The sequence below is a fragment of the Phalaenopsis equestris genome, unplaced genomic scaffold (genome assembly GCF_001263595.1).
Source record: "Phalaenopsis equestris unplaced genomic scaffold, ASM126359v1 Scaffold000595, whole genome shotgun sequence".
NCBI lineage: Eukaryota > Viridiplantae > Streptophyta > Magnoliopsida > Asparagales > Orchidaceae > Phalaenopsis > Phalaenopsis equestris.
The window spans coordinates 499,925-512,303 of NW_018165035.1; the positions used below are offsets into that span (position 1 = coordinate 499,925).

The 12,379-nt window shown below is 34.5% G+C and overlaps 1 protein-coding gene across 1 annotated transcript in view; it reads left to right on the forward strand.

Annotated features, from left to right (window-relative positions):
- The window catches only part of LOC110029557 (endoplasmic reticulum-Golgi intermediate compartment protein 3-like), a 34,854-nt gene extending 23,787 nt beyond the window's left edge, over positions 1-11,067 (forward strand). The window contains exons 5-13 of the mRNA XM_020731903.1: positions 2,568-2,648; positions 2,871-2,963; positions 3,206-3,382; positions 3,483-3,550; positions 3,665-3,716; positions 9,385-9,438; positions 9,512-9,601; positions 9,794-9,860; positions 10,717-11,067. Of these exons, the coding sequence (XP_020587562.1) occupies positions 2,568-2,648; positions 2,871-2,963; positions 3,206-3,382; positions 3,483-3,550; positions 3,665-3,716; positions 9,385-9,438; positions 9,512-9,601; positions 9,794-9,860; positions 10,717-10,808 (774 nt within the window). The 3' untranslated portion in view covers positions 10,809-11,067. The remainder of the gene's footprint in view (positions 1-2,567; positions 2,649-2,870; positions 2,964-3,205; positions 3,383-3,482; positions 3,551-3,664; positions 3,717-9,384; positions 9,439-9,511; positions 9,602-9,793; positions 9,861-10,716) is intronic.
- The last annotated feature ends 1,312 nt before the right edge of the window (positions 11,068-12,379 follow it).

Here is a 12,379-nt window from a genome sequence, read left to right on the forward strand (position 1 = left end):
ACCCTATATAGATATATGACTCTGTTGAGCTCATCTGCAGTTCCTGTCTGCGATTTACTATCTTTTGCGCAGTGCCCCGACCTCTTTGGCCTTCTGCCTGATTTGCAGAACTTCTGGATGGAGCTTATTTCTTCTTCGGGTGAACCTGACAAAAACCTCATTTGCCCACGTTATTGGTAATCCTCAGGGGGAGACGGTGGTTGTGTTCCCTTCAAGTTATAAGAAGAATCGTGATGGTACAGGTGATTGCCCTTTATTAAGAATGCAAATAGAAAAAGTGGGAAGACAACACTCTTTTTCTTAGAGTTAGAAATTTCAACACTACTGATAAATTCAAGTTTGTTCTCATTGAGAAATTTCAGTTGGGACACCCACCTATGGATGTTATCAGGAAAAATTTTGATGATCTCAAATTAGCAGGAAAGTGAAAAGTGAGACTCATGGATGGAAGACATGTTTTGATTCAGTTTACCGTGTCTGAAGCACCGTGTCTGAAGACTACTCTCAAATTTTCTCCAAAAAAATATCTTAACATTGCTGGTAACCCTACGGAGCTACTCCACTGGTCTCCTGATTTCGACCCAAATCATGAAATTCCCACTGTACCGGTATGATTTAGTTTACCTGGTCTCAAGTTGCATTTTTTTCACCATCAGGTTCTCTACTATGTTGGGGTTATCCTTGGGGATCCTTTGAAACTAGATCTGCCTATTTTCAACCTAACCAGACCCTCGGTGGGCAGAATACTTGTGGAAATGGATATTTCTTTACCTGATGTTATTGAAATTTGGCTGAGCACAACCCATAATGCTTATTGACAACAAATCGTCATGGAGCACAGACCCCCATGTTGTACCCACTATAAGATATTTGGTCATGTTCTTGATAAATATCACAAGTTTTATCAAAATTTGAAATCTAAGGTTCAAGTGAATAAGGATGGGTCTAACCCCGCTGCTCCGGACATTTTAGTTCCACCTGGGGAATATACTACCAGACGGGAGGTGTCTATTGCCCCTGAGGAACCCCCCTTCCCCCCCAATGACACTGCTGTTACTATTATTGCTAGTGATGTGATGTTGACACCTTCAAACCCCATAAAAAACAATACTGATGGACTATTACCTACAAATGATAGTGTTCAGATTGATAATCAGGAGAGCCTTATAACTCCACTTCTTCAAGAAGTATCCGGTGTAGAGGCAACTCATATTTCACATATACTGGGTAATACGGTTGGTAATCCTTCTGCTTCAGTTCTACCACCCCATCAGACTGATTCTAAGAATGGAGGCCGACTCCAGCTCAGGAACATATTAGATGATACATTGGTTACTACTGGCGATGAAAATCATCTTTTCAGCTTATTAGCTTGCTTCTGCCCTAGAACTAGAGGCAGAGGCAAGACCAAATTGTGTTGCTCTTTAACCACCTGATACTATGTATTTCAACACTGTTAGGCTTTTTATTTTAGTATCTAATGTATTTTTCTGTTTTTTTTTTCTAGTTTTAGAACCATTTATGGTTTTTGTGTGAGCAGGGTGTCATGCTTGCGCTCTCCCACATATTGTATCTGTATCTTTCTTTCAATTTAATATATTAGCGTTTTGGGCTTTCAATATATATATATATATATACATGTATATATATACATATATATACATGTATATATATACATATATATACATGTATATATATACATATATATACATGTATAAATTTACCTTTTTTGTGTTAAACACACCCCCAAACATGTTTCTATGTTTTCAAGCTTGTCGGCCTTGATATTTTGACTTGCTGCCACAACCTCATCATTTGAAATCATTGTTTGTGTTTTCGCTGACAAAACAACTAGACTTCTTGACTAGAAGCCGATATTCTATTATATGTCTTTGATGTTAGTAGCTACTTCACTGGTCATTACCAGACTCAACTCCTCATACTTGAAAACTTCTACCTGAGAAGAGAATTGGAAGTTGAGTGGCAGCCCTTGGCTTTATCTTAGATATGTCATTGTCTAGACTTTGGAAATCGCTAAACTACATCTTTCACATTTCTTTTTAGTCTTTAGGCAAACTTCTAGTAAGACAATCCTAATTATTGGTCCGGTTTGTCATCAAATACTTATCAGTTAGAGAGATCATAATGGTTTGCAAATCATCCACAAAATTGCATTCTTTTTTACTTAGTAAAGGGCATGGAAACATAAGTATATTAGAAAACTGGTTTGACACATATTTCTCCAACAGTTAAGCCTTTATCAGTGATTCTCACGATGATTTTTTGGCTTGCTCCAGCTTTTTCATCCATTTTTAGGAATGCCAAGGTTTTTTTTAATTATGCAGAATTTGAATTATGTCGAGTTGATGCTATTCGGATTTGATTAATATGTATATTTTATTTTGTGCCCTTGTTTGGTCCTCTGTAGCGGGCGAGATCCATTATTTCCTTTATTTTAGGAATTGTTTTGTGTGTTTCATTTGTTCTTTCATCAGCATCTCCTGCTCATTATCATTTTTTTTAATTCTCCTTAAGCTTTAATCTTTGTTTGCGTACTTGTTGTCTAGATTGAAAGGCCCTTGCAGAAGCATGGTGGAAGGCTTGATCATAATGAGAAATACTGTGGTTCTTGCTATGGTGCAGAAGGGGTATGCCATTCTGTTGGTTGTCTTATTTAAACCTTGGGACATTTACATACATGACACCTAGTTCTGATTTATTACATATCTAACACCTAAACTAAATCTTATGCATACTTGCTTGAATTCATTTTTAATGTCGTTTTATATGCATTTTCTGCGTTTTCTTAACAATATCAAATGTGGAGATGCTTAGCAATTTCTAAAATTTAAGTTGTGCTTCTGTGTCAGTCTGATGATCATTGTTGTAACACGTGCGAAGAAGTTCGAGAAGCATACAGAAGGAAGGGATGGGGTATTACAAATATAGATTTAATTGATCAGGTAACTTTAATTCACTTAGTTTTTGACTTTCAAAGGGGCATCTCTATAGAGCGAGCAATGAAAGGACTAGTGAATCTGCAAATTTTCCTTTTTTTATGCATGTTACAGCTAATTTATATGGCAATTTTGTGTGTTGATGTAATGATAAATGATAAAATCATTAAATTGTACATTTAGCCTTAGTGTTATATTTCAACTCCTCGCCTAGTCAAAAGTACTTATGCTTTTCCGAATGACTGCAGTGCAAGAGAGAGGGCATTTTCCAGAAAATTCAGGAGGAGCAAGGTGAAGGATGCAACATCCATGGGTTTGTTGATGTTAAGAAAGTTGCTGGAAATATACATTTTGCTCCTGGGAAAGGCTTCCATCAATTAAGCTTTCCTTTCCTTGATGTCTTTTCCTTACAGGCTGAATATAATGTAAGTAGCATGGGCCAGCCTTTGTTAGGTGTGAGGATTCTTTTTCTTCAACTTTAGTGGTATTTCTCTCTGACCTTTAATCTTGTCCTCCTCTTTTCAGATAAGCCACACGATTAACAAACTTTCATTTGGTACAGAGTTCCCTGGTGTGATAAATCCACTTGATCGGTGAGCTCCGTCGATTATAATTCATATTTAATTCATTTTTGGGCGAGTATATGTCTTTTTTTTTTGAATGATGATCCATTCTTGCTAACACATAATTTTTATTATGACTTCCAGTGCACAGTGGATTCAACCAAGTTCTTCAGGAATTTATACATACTTCATTAAAGTGAGCTCTTGACACGATTATTTTTTACTTAAAATCTAATGCTGCCATACTGTGCTATGAAGTCTGAATGATTTTGGGTTTGGAACTAGTGTAGTCATAATGTACCAAGTTTGTCAGGTTAGCTTAGTTCTCTCTTTTTACTATAAAGATTGAATGGGATGCACAATGTTCAAAATTCATAGTTTGTCAATTCTTAGTTCAGGAAAAATCTTCATTTCTTTTTACTCAAATTAGATAAGTGACAGTTTCACTTGTAATGATACTTTAAAATCGCATCATGATCAGTATTCATACCACGAAGTAAGAAAAATAGATTGTAGTTGACTTGACTAAATTTCAAGGGGCATTTACATGCATACCATGCAATTCTTATGTATCTACACATCTAACACCTAAACATTCACAATTGCATGCATTCCAATCAAATCTTTAGCATCACATTAAAAAATCCGTCATTGCTATCTTTTTGTAAGTGAAATTTACTTTTTTTCGTGCATAAGTTTATGAGTCCAAGGTGTTATAAGTGTAAATATTAAACTTTGGGTGTTAGATATGTAATTGCATAAGGATCGTGTGGTATGTATGTAAATTTCGCAAATTTTAATCACATGCAAAATCAATCACAAAGTGCATAATAGAAGGGAGAGAAGTTTATAGAAGTTCATAGTTTTGTATCGGCGATATAAGAAGTTTTATCCAGATTCTTATGAAGACTTGGCATCATGCGTGAAGAATTTAAATCCAACGAGTACTCAAATTTGAGAGAAAAATATGAATTTATATTGACAATGGGGTAAATTTTACACGACGAGATTTTATTTATAATTTAAACCAGACCTATTGATACTAAAGTTAACCCAAACCATAATATAAAAATCAAATATTATTATTGGAAGTCGATCAAGTTGTTACAACTCACACATTGAAAGAAAAATTACAACTAACTAGACGTAAATAGGAAACAACAACACTTTGTGATTGATTTTGCAAGCCACGACAGCAATGGTAGGAGACGAGGAATGGTGAACGAGGTGGTCGGAAAATAGAAAACAAGAAAAATGATGTTTCTTGGGTTCCAGATAGCAAGCACGTAGTCGATATTGACGTGGCGTGGCTCTCTGGGGTGAGGACCGTAAGGGTAGCTGGTATGGGTGCAGACTCTTGCAGTGGACAACAAGTGGTAGAGTTTTGCAAGCCACGACAGCAATGGTAGGAGACGAGGAAAACAAGGGGAAGGGGAGAACTGCAGGGAAGATAGCTATAGGAAGTTGTTCGGGAGGCAACAACAAAGACGAAGCGGCTGAGAGCAACATGGGAGGAGACGGAAGGGGATAGGGGACAATAATCACCGCCTCGGGAGATGGATACAGTCAGAGCACCATCCAGTCCGTTGAATACAACCCTCAAAGGGAGATGAACAAATGTCGAATGGTCATCCTAAACAAAACACACCAAAAAAACGGCATTCCAAACCCTAATACAGGTCATATATCGAAAAAGACTAAAAAACAATGAAGGATAATAGGAAAGAAAGTATAAGAAAGGAAAACCAAATTATTTTGGCCTCTTTTGTGGCTATATTACTGCATTTTTTTTTTTTTGGTAAACTCCTATACCAATCTTCTGTAGTTGGAGAGTTTTGACTTCATTAATCGAACTTTTTGGTTCTTTGTAGCATGGAGTTAAGTTTGCCACATTGAAGGTAGCTTAAATATTGTAATCTTCTTGTATGTCGATCATGTGGTTGTCATTCCGCAATACGTCTTAATATAATAAATATGTATTCTCTCTTGTCACATCATGAGTTGGAGTTGCATATAGATGTAGGTTTCTGCAACGTAACTCTTGAGCCCTTAAGTCTGAAACCTTCTTCCATTTTTCATCCTCAACGGAATCTTGTTGATAAATTAATATGTGAGGATAAGTCAAACTGGGATGAAATTTGTGGAAAATTGCACCACTCTTACTAGCAACCACTTAGGAGAGACCTCATCTGCACTAATAGAACATGAACCCCATTGAAGAATTTCCTTCTCCATCAAGCTTCTAAGGCATTTTAAGGTTGGGTTTCATCCCTTCTATTTGGATATCTAATGATAGGTACCATGCTGAATTGAATCTATAATCTGGAAAATTCCATGTAATCTTCCGGACATGGCACAAAAAGGCCTCATTTCTGACCTGGTGGACCTCACTTAGTAGGGGCAACTCAGAAATGAGCCTATAGATCTGAATGGTTTTGATTTCTCTTATATGTGGTTGTCATGTCTCTGGTGTCAGTTCCTCGAGCTCAAGACTACTTTGGACGCCCACCGTGAAGTCAATTGGAGTCTCTCCCACGTGCTCAGCTGGAACTATATGCACATTTCCTCCTCAACTAGAAGTTGTTCCTCCTTTGTATCCTCACCGTCTTCAGTGTCTGCTATTTCATTACCAAATTTTTTAAGAACGTCCTGCTCAGCAAAATAGATTACCCCATAATTATGCAGTCTGATTGAACATCCTCAAATCCGTGACACTTGCAACACTTTCTAATTGTGATAGATTTAGGGATGTGGATTGGTTCCACCTATTGTCCACTTTGAATTATTTTTTTCTCTGATGGGGTCGTCTTGGGTGTTCTCCTAGGTGTACTTTGGCTGTAAGATGATCCTGATGTTGAACTTTACTTGTAGGATGGGGCAGTTTCTTTGTTATGTGATCTCTCCAATTATGAAGCTAGGGTCTGAACATTCTGTTTATAGTAAGCTAGTGGGAGCTGGTGTTGTTCAACTTATCATGCTTTCCCCTTCAAATCTCCCAAGGACGGTCGAGTTTAATCTCCGCTTGGTTTTATTCCCAATATTCTCAAGCTGGCGTATTTGCGACTGTATCTATTCACTAGTAGGCTTGGTCATGTATCTCCTTGGTATCATCGCTAGGGTTTAAGTTTGGGAGGTAAAAGATGGTGTATGAGACTAATTGGAGGTGCAGGAAAATTAACTTGGGGTTGCTAATTTTGAAAATTAGCAAGAGGAAATTAGGGTTGGGTCAAAACATGGCTATAGTTTGTAAGAAAGGGCGGCAAGGGCGGCTGAGTATGGGTGCAGGTTGTAGCAATGGACAACAAGTGACAGAGTTTGCAAGTTGCAACAATGAAGGTAGGAGACAAGGACAGCAAGGGGAAGGAGTGAACTATAGAGAAGACAGAAGAGGATAGAGGATGATAATCACCATATCAGGAGAGTGATACAGCTAAAACGCCACCGGATTTGTTGGATACAACCCCTCAAAGGGAGAAGGATGGACGCCGACTGCTGTCCTAATCAAAACACACAAAAAAACTGCATTTCAAACCCTAATACAATATTTATATAGGAAAGGACTAAATAGTAACGAAAAATAATGGAAAAAAAAAGCATAAGAAAGTAAAACGGGATTATTTTGGCTTTCCTGTGAAAGGTTTTACCGCGGTACTCTATTTCTTTTTTTCCGGTAAACAATTCATGAATTCTCAATCTTAATTCTGGCAAAATAAATAAAACTTGTGATATTATATTTGTTCCTAAAACAACTTACCACATATGCTACAATATTGCTTTCGCAAAGATTCAGAGTTTTCTATAGTTTTGTGTGTCGAAGCTCAATCAGATATTTAAATAAATAGCTTTAGACAACAAAATAAGTCAACATGTAGCACTGTAGAAGCACATGAATCACTAGATAGTTAAATAATTTAATAGCTTCTCTAATATCTACTTTGGAAATATTCAACTTTGATCAATTAGGCACTTAATATTGATCATGCTATTTTAGGCATAATTTTTGTACTGCGTGTAAAGTAGGTTTGTCACACTTATTTACTAACTAGTTTTAATATCTATTATCAATATTGCATATAAACTCATTATTCTAAATAGTTTCAGGATCAAGATAATTATTAACTACCTCATAAAATGCTCAGTGTGAATTCACGGGGCGATGGAAAGAGAGAAGAAACAAAGCATTAGCATTAGGCACTTGAAATAAAATATATTGAAAACTAGACAACTACATTGTGCTTCCTCATATTTTTAAATTTTAAGCATTGTTGTGTTTTATGATTACGATCTCATCTTTCTCGTAGTTAATTTCTTAAACCTTATAGCATGAAATTATTTAGGATTCTTCCATTTCATTATTTTATCACTTGGTTTGAATTTCATATACCTTCTATTCTTCTCAAAAACAGATTCATGATTGCTATAATTATTAAATATCTTCATGCAAATTATTTAAATAAGGAAAATTATTCAAATGATCAATCATTATGATATTAAGTAAAAAAAATGCAGCATTATAATATATTATGGGATACTAATAAAGATCTTGACTGAATTCCTAGAAGATAAAATGATAAAGAAAAAGTATGCAGATAAAGCACTTGAATGTTATACCTTAATAGCTGAACAATCTTTTTAAATAAAATTAATTTAGATTGTTGAACAAACCACTTGTGATGAACTATGCATTTTTAAAGTGGACCAAATAAATGAAATAGAATTTCATGCTTTCTTTAATATAAATCTCTGAATTATTGATACAAATTAATTTTCTTCTTCAAGATTATCTTTATGAGTTTTGAAAGGATCCAAGAATAAATAATGAATTAATTTTTAGTTTAATTCATAGGAATAATTTCAGTATAAACTTTGGAATAATTTCAGTATAAACTTTGTCAAATAAATTATAATGGACTTGAGTTGATTACTTTTATATTCATGGATAAATTCAATTTAAAATCATTTTAGGCTCATTTTTAAACGTTCATTTGATTTATATTAGAAGCTAGCATCACAATCAGGATTAGATTTATAGTCTAATTGTAGCTTAGGTTTAGATGTGATCATAGTTTCCTTTTTAGTTTCAAATCCAATTTGTAAGTGAGCGAGATTTACATTCAAATATGGATTTTAACTCTTTTCTTGTTTTGAAATTGAGACAATTTTTCCCTCTTTTTCAAATTTATGAATAGGCTGTAATTTAGATGAGGATTCAAATTCATCAACCTCAGATGTAGATTCATAGTGTAACTACAAATGATCTTGAGTATCTAATCCATCCTCAAAGAATATTCATGGACTATATTTTTTTTGATAAGATCAGATTTTAGTATACTGTGTTCTTGTATTTACATATATTTGATAGTCTTTAAATGGGATGACAATGTTTCTCTTTAAGGATTTTAATTACACTGCGGTAGTTGTAATAGATAGAATGTAAAATTTCTTATCTCGTGTATAATTTTTGACAAATTGTAGTGTAGTTTATTCCCAATCTCTCTTTTATAATCTTTAATGAAACAAATAATGATAACAACATAGTCTAAAGGCACATGATGTTTAAAAGATGTAAAAAGCTTGCATCATATTCAAGCACATCGTATTCACCTTATATAATATATTTAAACAGTTTATTCAATTTTCCCTTGTATTCTTCGTGACAAAAATTACTCATTGATTTCATGTTTCATATCAGCTCAAGTAAAAGCTACAATTCCTTGATTTGCAATATCAGATTTTAGCAAAATCAGTTAGTTTTGGATCAACAACAATTTCCAAAACTTTTTTAGTTTTAAGCACAACCTTATCTTCTATGTTTATAAATTTAATTTCCTCATCAGTAACCTGTTCATTTTTTTCGTCTCAAGGTTGTTCCTACAATCTATACTGACATAAGAGGACACAAGATATATTCAAATCAGGTAACTACTGGAACAAAAAATCTGCAACCATTTCAGTATACAGATCTTTGAATTTTTCTCATCATGCTGGCAGTTCTCAGTGACAGAGCACTTCACAGACGGGAATATTTATCCCAGGCCTCTCCCTGGAATTTTCTTCATTTATGAATTCTCACCAATCAAGGTTAGAACAAAAATTACAGCTTTTTGGCAACTGAATTCTCTCGTGTGAAATAAGCTTCTTTGAAAGTATAATTTTAGGCCGTGTGAAATAAGCTTTTTGATCGCCTGATTGGCTCTCCTAAGATATGATCAGATTTCCCATATATGATCAAGAGCCTGTTTAGATCTTTGAATTGTTTTATTTTCAATGCAGGTGCTTTTCACGGAAGAGAACAAATCTCTTCTGCACTTTCTAACAAGCATTTGTGCTGTACTCGGAGGTTTGAGAATTGTCCATTCTAACCATATTAATCTACAATTGTCAATAATATTTTGATAGAGAAAAGTGTTAAAATTGTTCCTGTATTTGTCCCGGAGTCTACAAAATTGTCAATTTAGCCTTAGGCTCTTTTAATGGGCGCTGAAATAATCCTGTTTGAGGACTATTTCAGTTCATTGTAAAAGAATGTAGGGATTGATTTGATACTTTTTGGACTAAAATGGCCCCAATAATAAATAATAAATATTGTGGAGGGGCTGGGGCGCTATTTTAGCACTTTACGCTGTTTTCTTCGTTGAAATTGGTAGAATTTTAGAAACCAGCACTGCTAGCTTCAGCTGAACTGGAGAAATAGTTCCTTTAATCTCAGGGCTTGCTGGAATTTCTGTGTAATGTTATCACCTCAGCAGATGCCAGCAATTTTATTTTGTTGGCATATTTAATAACAAAAAAGAACCAATTAGAATGATGTGGATTGAGAAAATTATGTAACTAAATGGAAATTTCAGGGTTATAAGTGAGGAACAGTTTAGTTATTTTCTTCAAGCCTAATTTAGCATCTTCCAGTTATTCATATACATTTTCTTTTTATTGCATTGACATCCGGATGTCCCTTTTCCGCAAATCAAGCGACGTCTGCATCTATAATATTGGATCAAATATAGGATTTGGCAGATGGTTTTAACATCTCAAAACCCCTCATAAGATCATGATTTATGCATAAGCATGCCAGATTACTAATCTAGGTTTTTTCTGTTTGCATCATTTATAATTCTAATGAGAAGTATTCTTGCTCAGCCTTGTGGTGATGTGAAATTAATCTAATCTAATAATTTTTTTTTTTATTTATGATTTAGGTGTTTTTACAGTTGCTGGGATCATTGATGCTTTTGTTTTTCATAGTCATCGAGCAATCAAGAAAAAGATGCAGCTCGGAAAACAAGGCTGACTTCTCAGCCGCTTTTTAATTTGCATTGTTAATGTTTTTTTCAGGCCAGGAAGAAAAAGAGAATTTCAGAATGGGGCGCATATATTAGTGAGTAGAGCACAGAATCTTAGAATCTACATGCCTTTCTTACCAATTTATTGAAATTCAGATGTGCTTTTTTGGTTGCTAATAGAGGGCCTGAGAATCAATGGATTTGTGAAATTCAGATTATCTTTCATTCCGCCTTACTTATGAAAATGAGTGTTTTTATTTTAAAAATTATGAATACATCCTTTTTTTTTTTTAAACATGGAGTCCATATGGCAAAGAGATGTGGGATGAATCATCAGTTTCTCTTTGATCCATCTGAAAGACATAAAAAAAGGGGTTATAGTTTAGTATCTTAAAGAGATGGTTTTAATTGTATTGGTAGTAACATGTACTTAATATTATATGGCAAGAGAAGGGAATGGGGTTGCATGCAACGATCAGATTGCGCCCATATTGTGATCAATTCATGGTTCAAATCACAAAAATAACCTCTTCGAGAAAACAAAATGGCTGTCGGCATCAACTCTGCACTAGACCTACTGGTCCTTGTATTTACATTTCTCGCACCTAAACATTCATATTTAGGTACATAACACTTTTCATGCTTAAATTTACGCATGAAAATGTGTAATTCACTTTTAAAAAGTGGTAATAGTATATATTTTATGTGATATTAAAGATTTGAGTGCAATGTGTGATTATGTTTTATGTGATATTAAAGATTTGAGTGCAATGTGTGTAGATATGCACGTCTGACCGTTAGATATGTAAATTCATAAATTTGTGTGCTCTTTATGTAAATGCCTCTTATTTTAAAGAAAGCGCAAGAGGATATGTACACATGATGCTCAGTGCGATATCACTTGCAAACGGGGATTAGAAGCAGCTTCTGCACTCTAATTTTGCAGCTATACCTTATAAGAAATTTAGCATTGCATTAGTATATATTAATATTATACTAATGGTTTAGAAAAATTCTTAAAGTGTATGAAAACATTGAATTTTACAACATGTAAGTCGGTCCAGACTAACAAGCATAAGCTTTTGGGTGAAGAATAGAGTCCCAAAATAGTCCTCAAGCATCATTATTGCTAAAAAGACTAATGCAAATTGCGGCTCGTGTTTTGGTCCTATATGGACATATAAGAAAGAACAATATCAAGTAGTTTGTATATTTCACTTGGATAATTCGTTAGATTAGAATGCTTTTCGTTCGAAAGGAATTACTCGCCTTTGTCCAATTTATTTAATAGTGAAAGAAGTCGATGCAATGTAGTACTAATAATAAATCATGATCTATAAGTGTCGGTGAGAACATGCTTTAAATCAAGTCTAACTTGTTAAACATATGAGAAAAGATTAAGAGAAAATCAAATGAAGTTGTTGATTGTAGATTAATCCCACTTTATCACAACTCGGCTCCGAATACTAAGGTTAGAACAGACGGTCAGAAAAAAGAAATTCACTTTCTAACCATGTTTCTTACTTGAACAAAAATTTTCTCATCATAAGGTATATATTATGGAAGATTGGCCTACAAA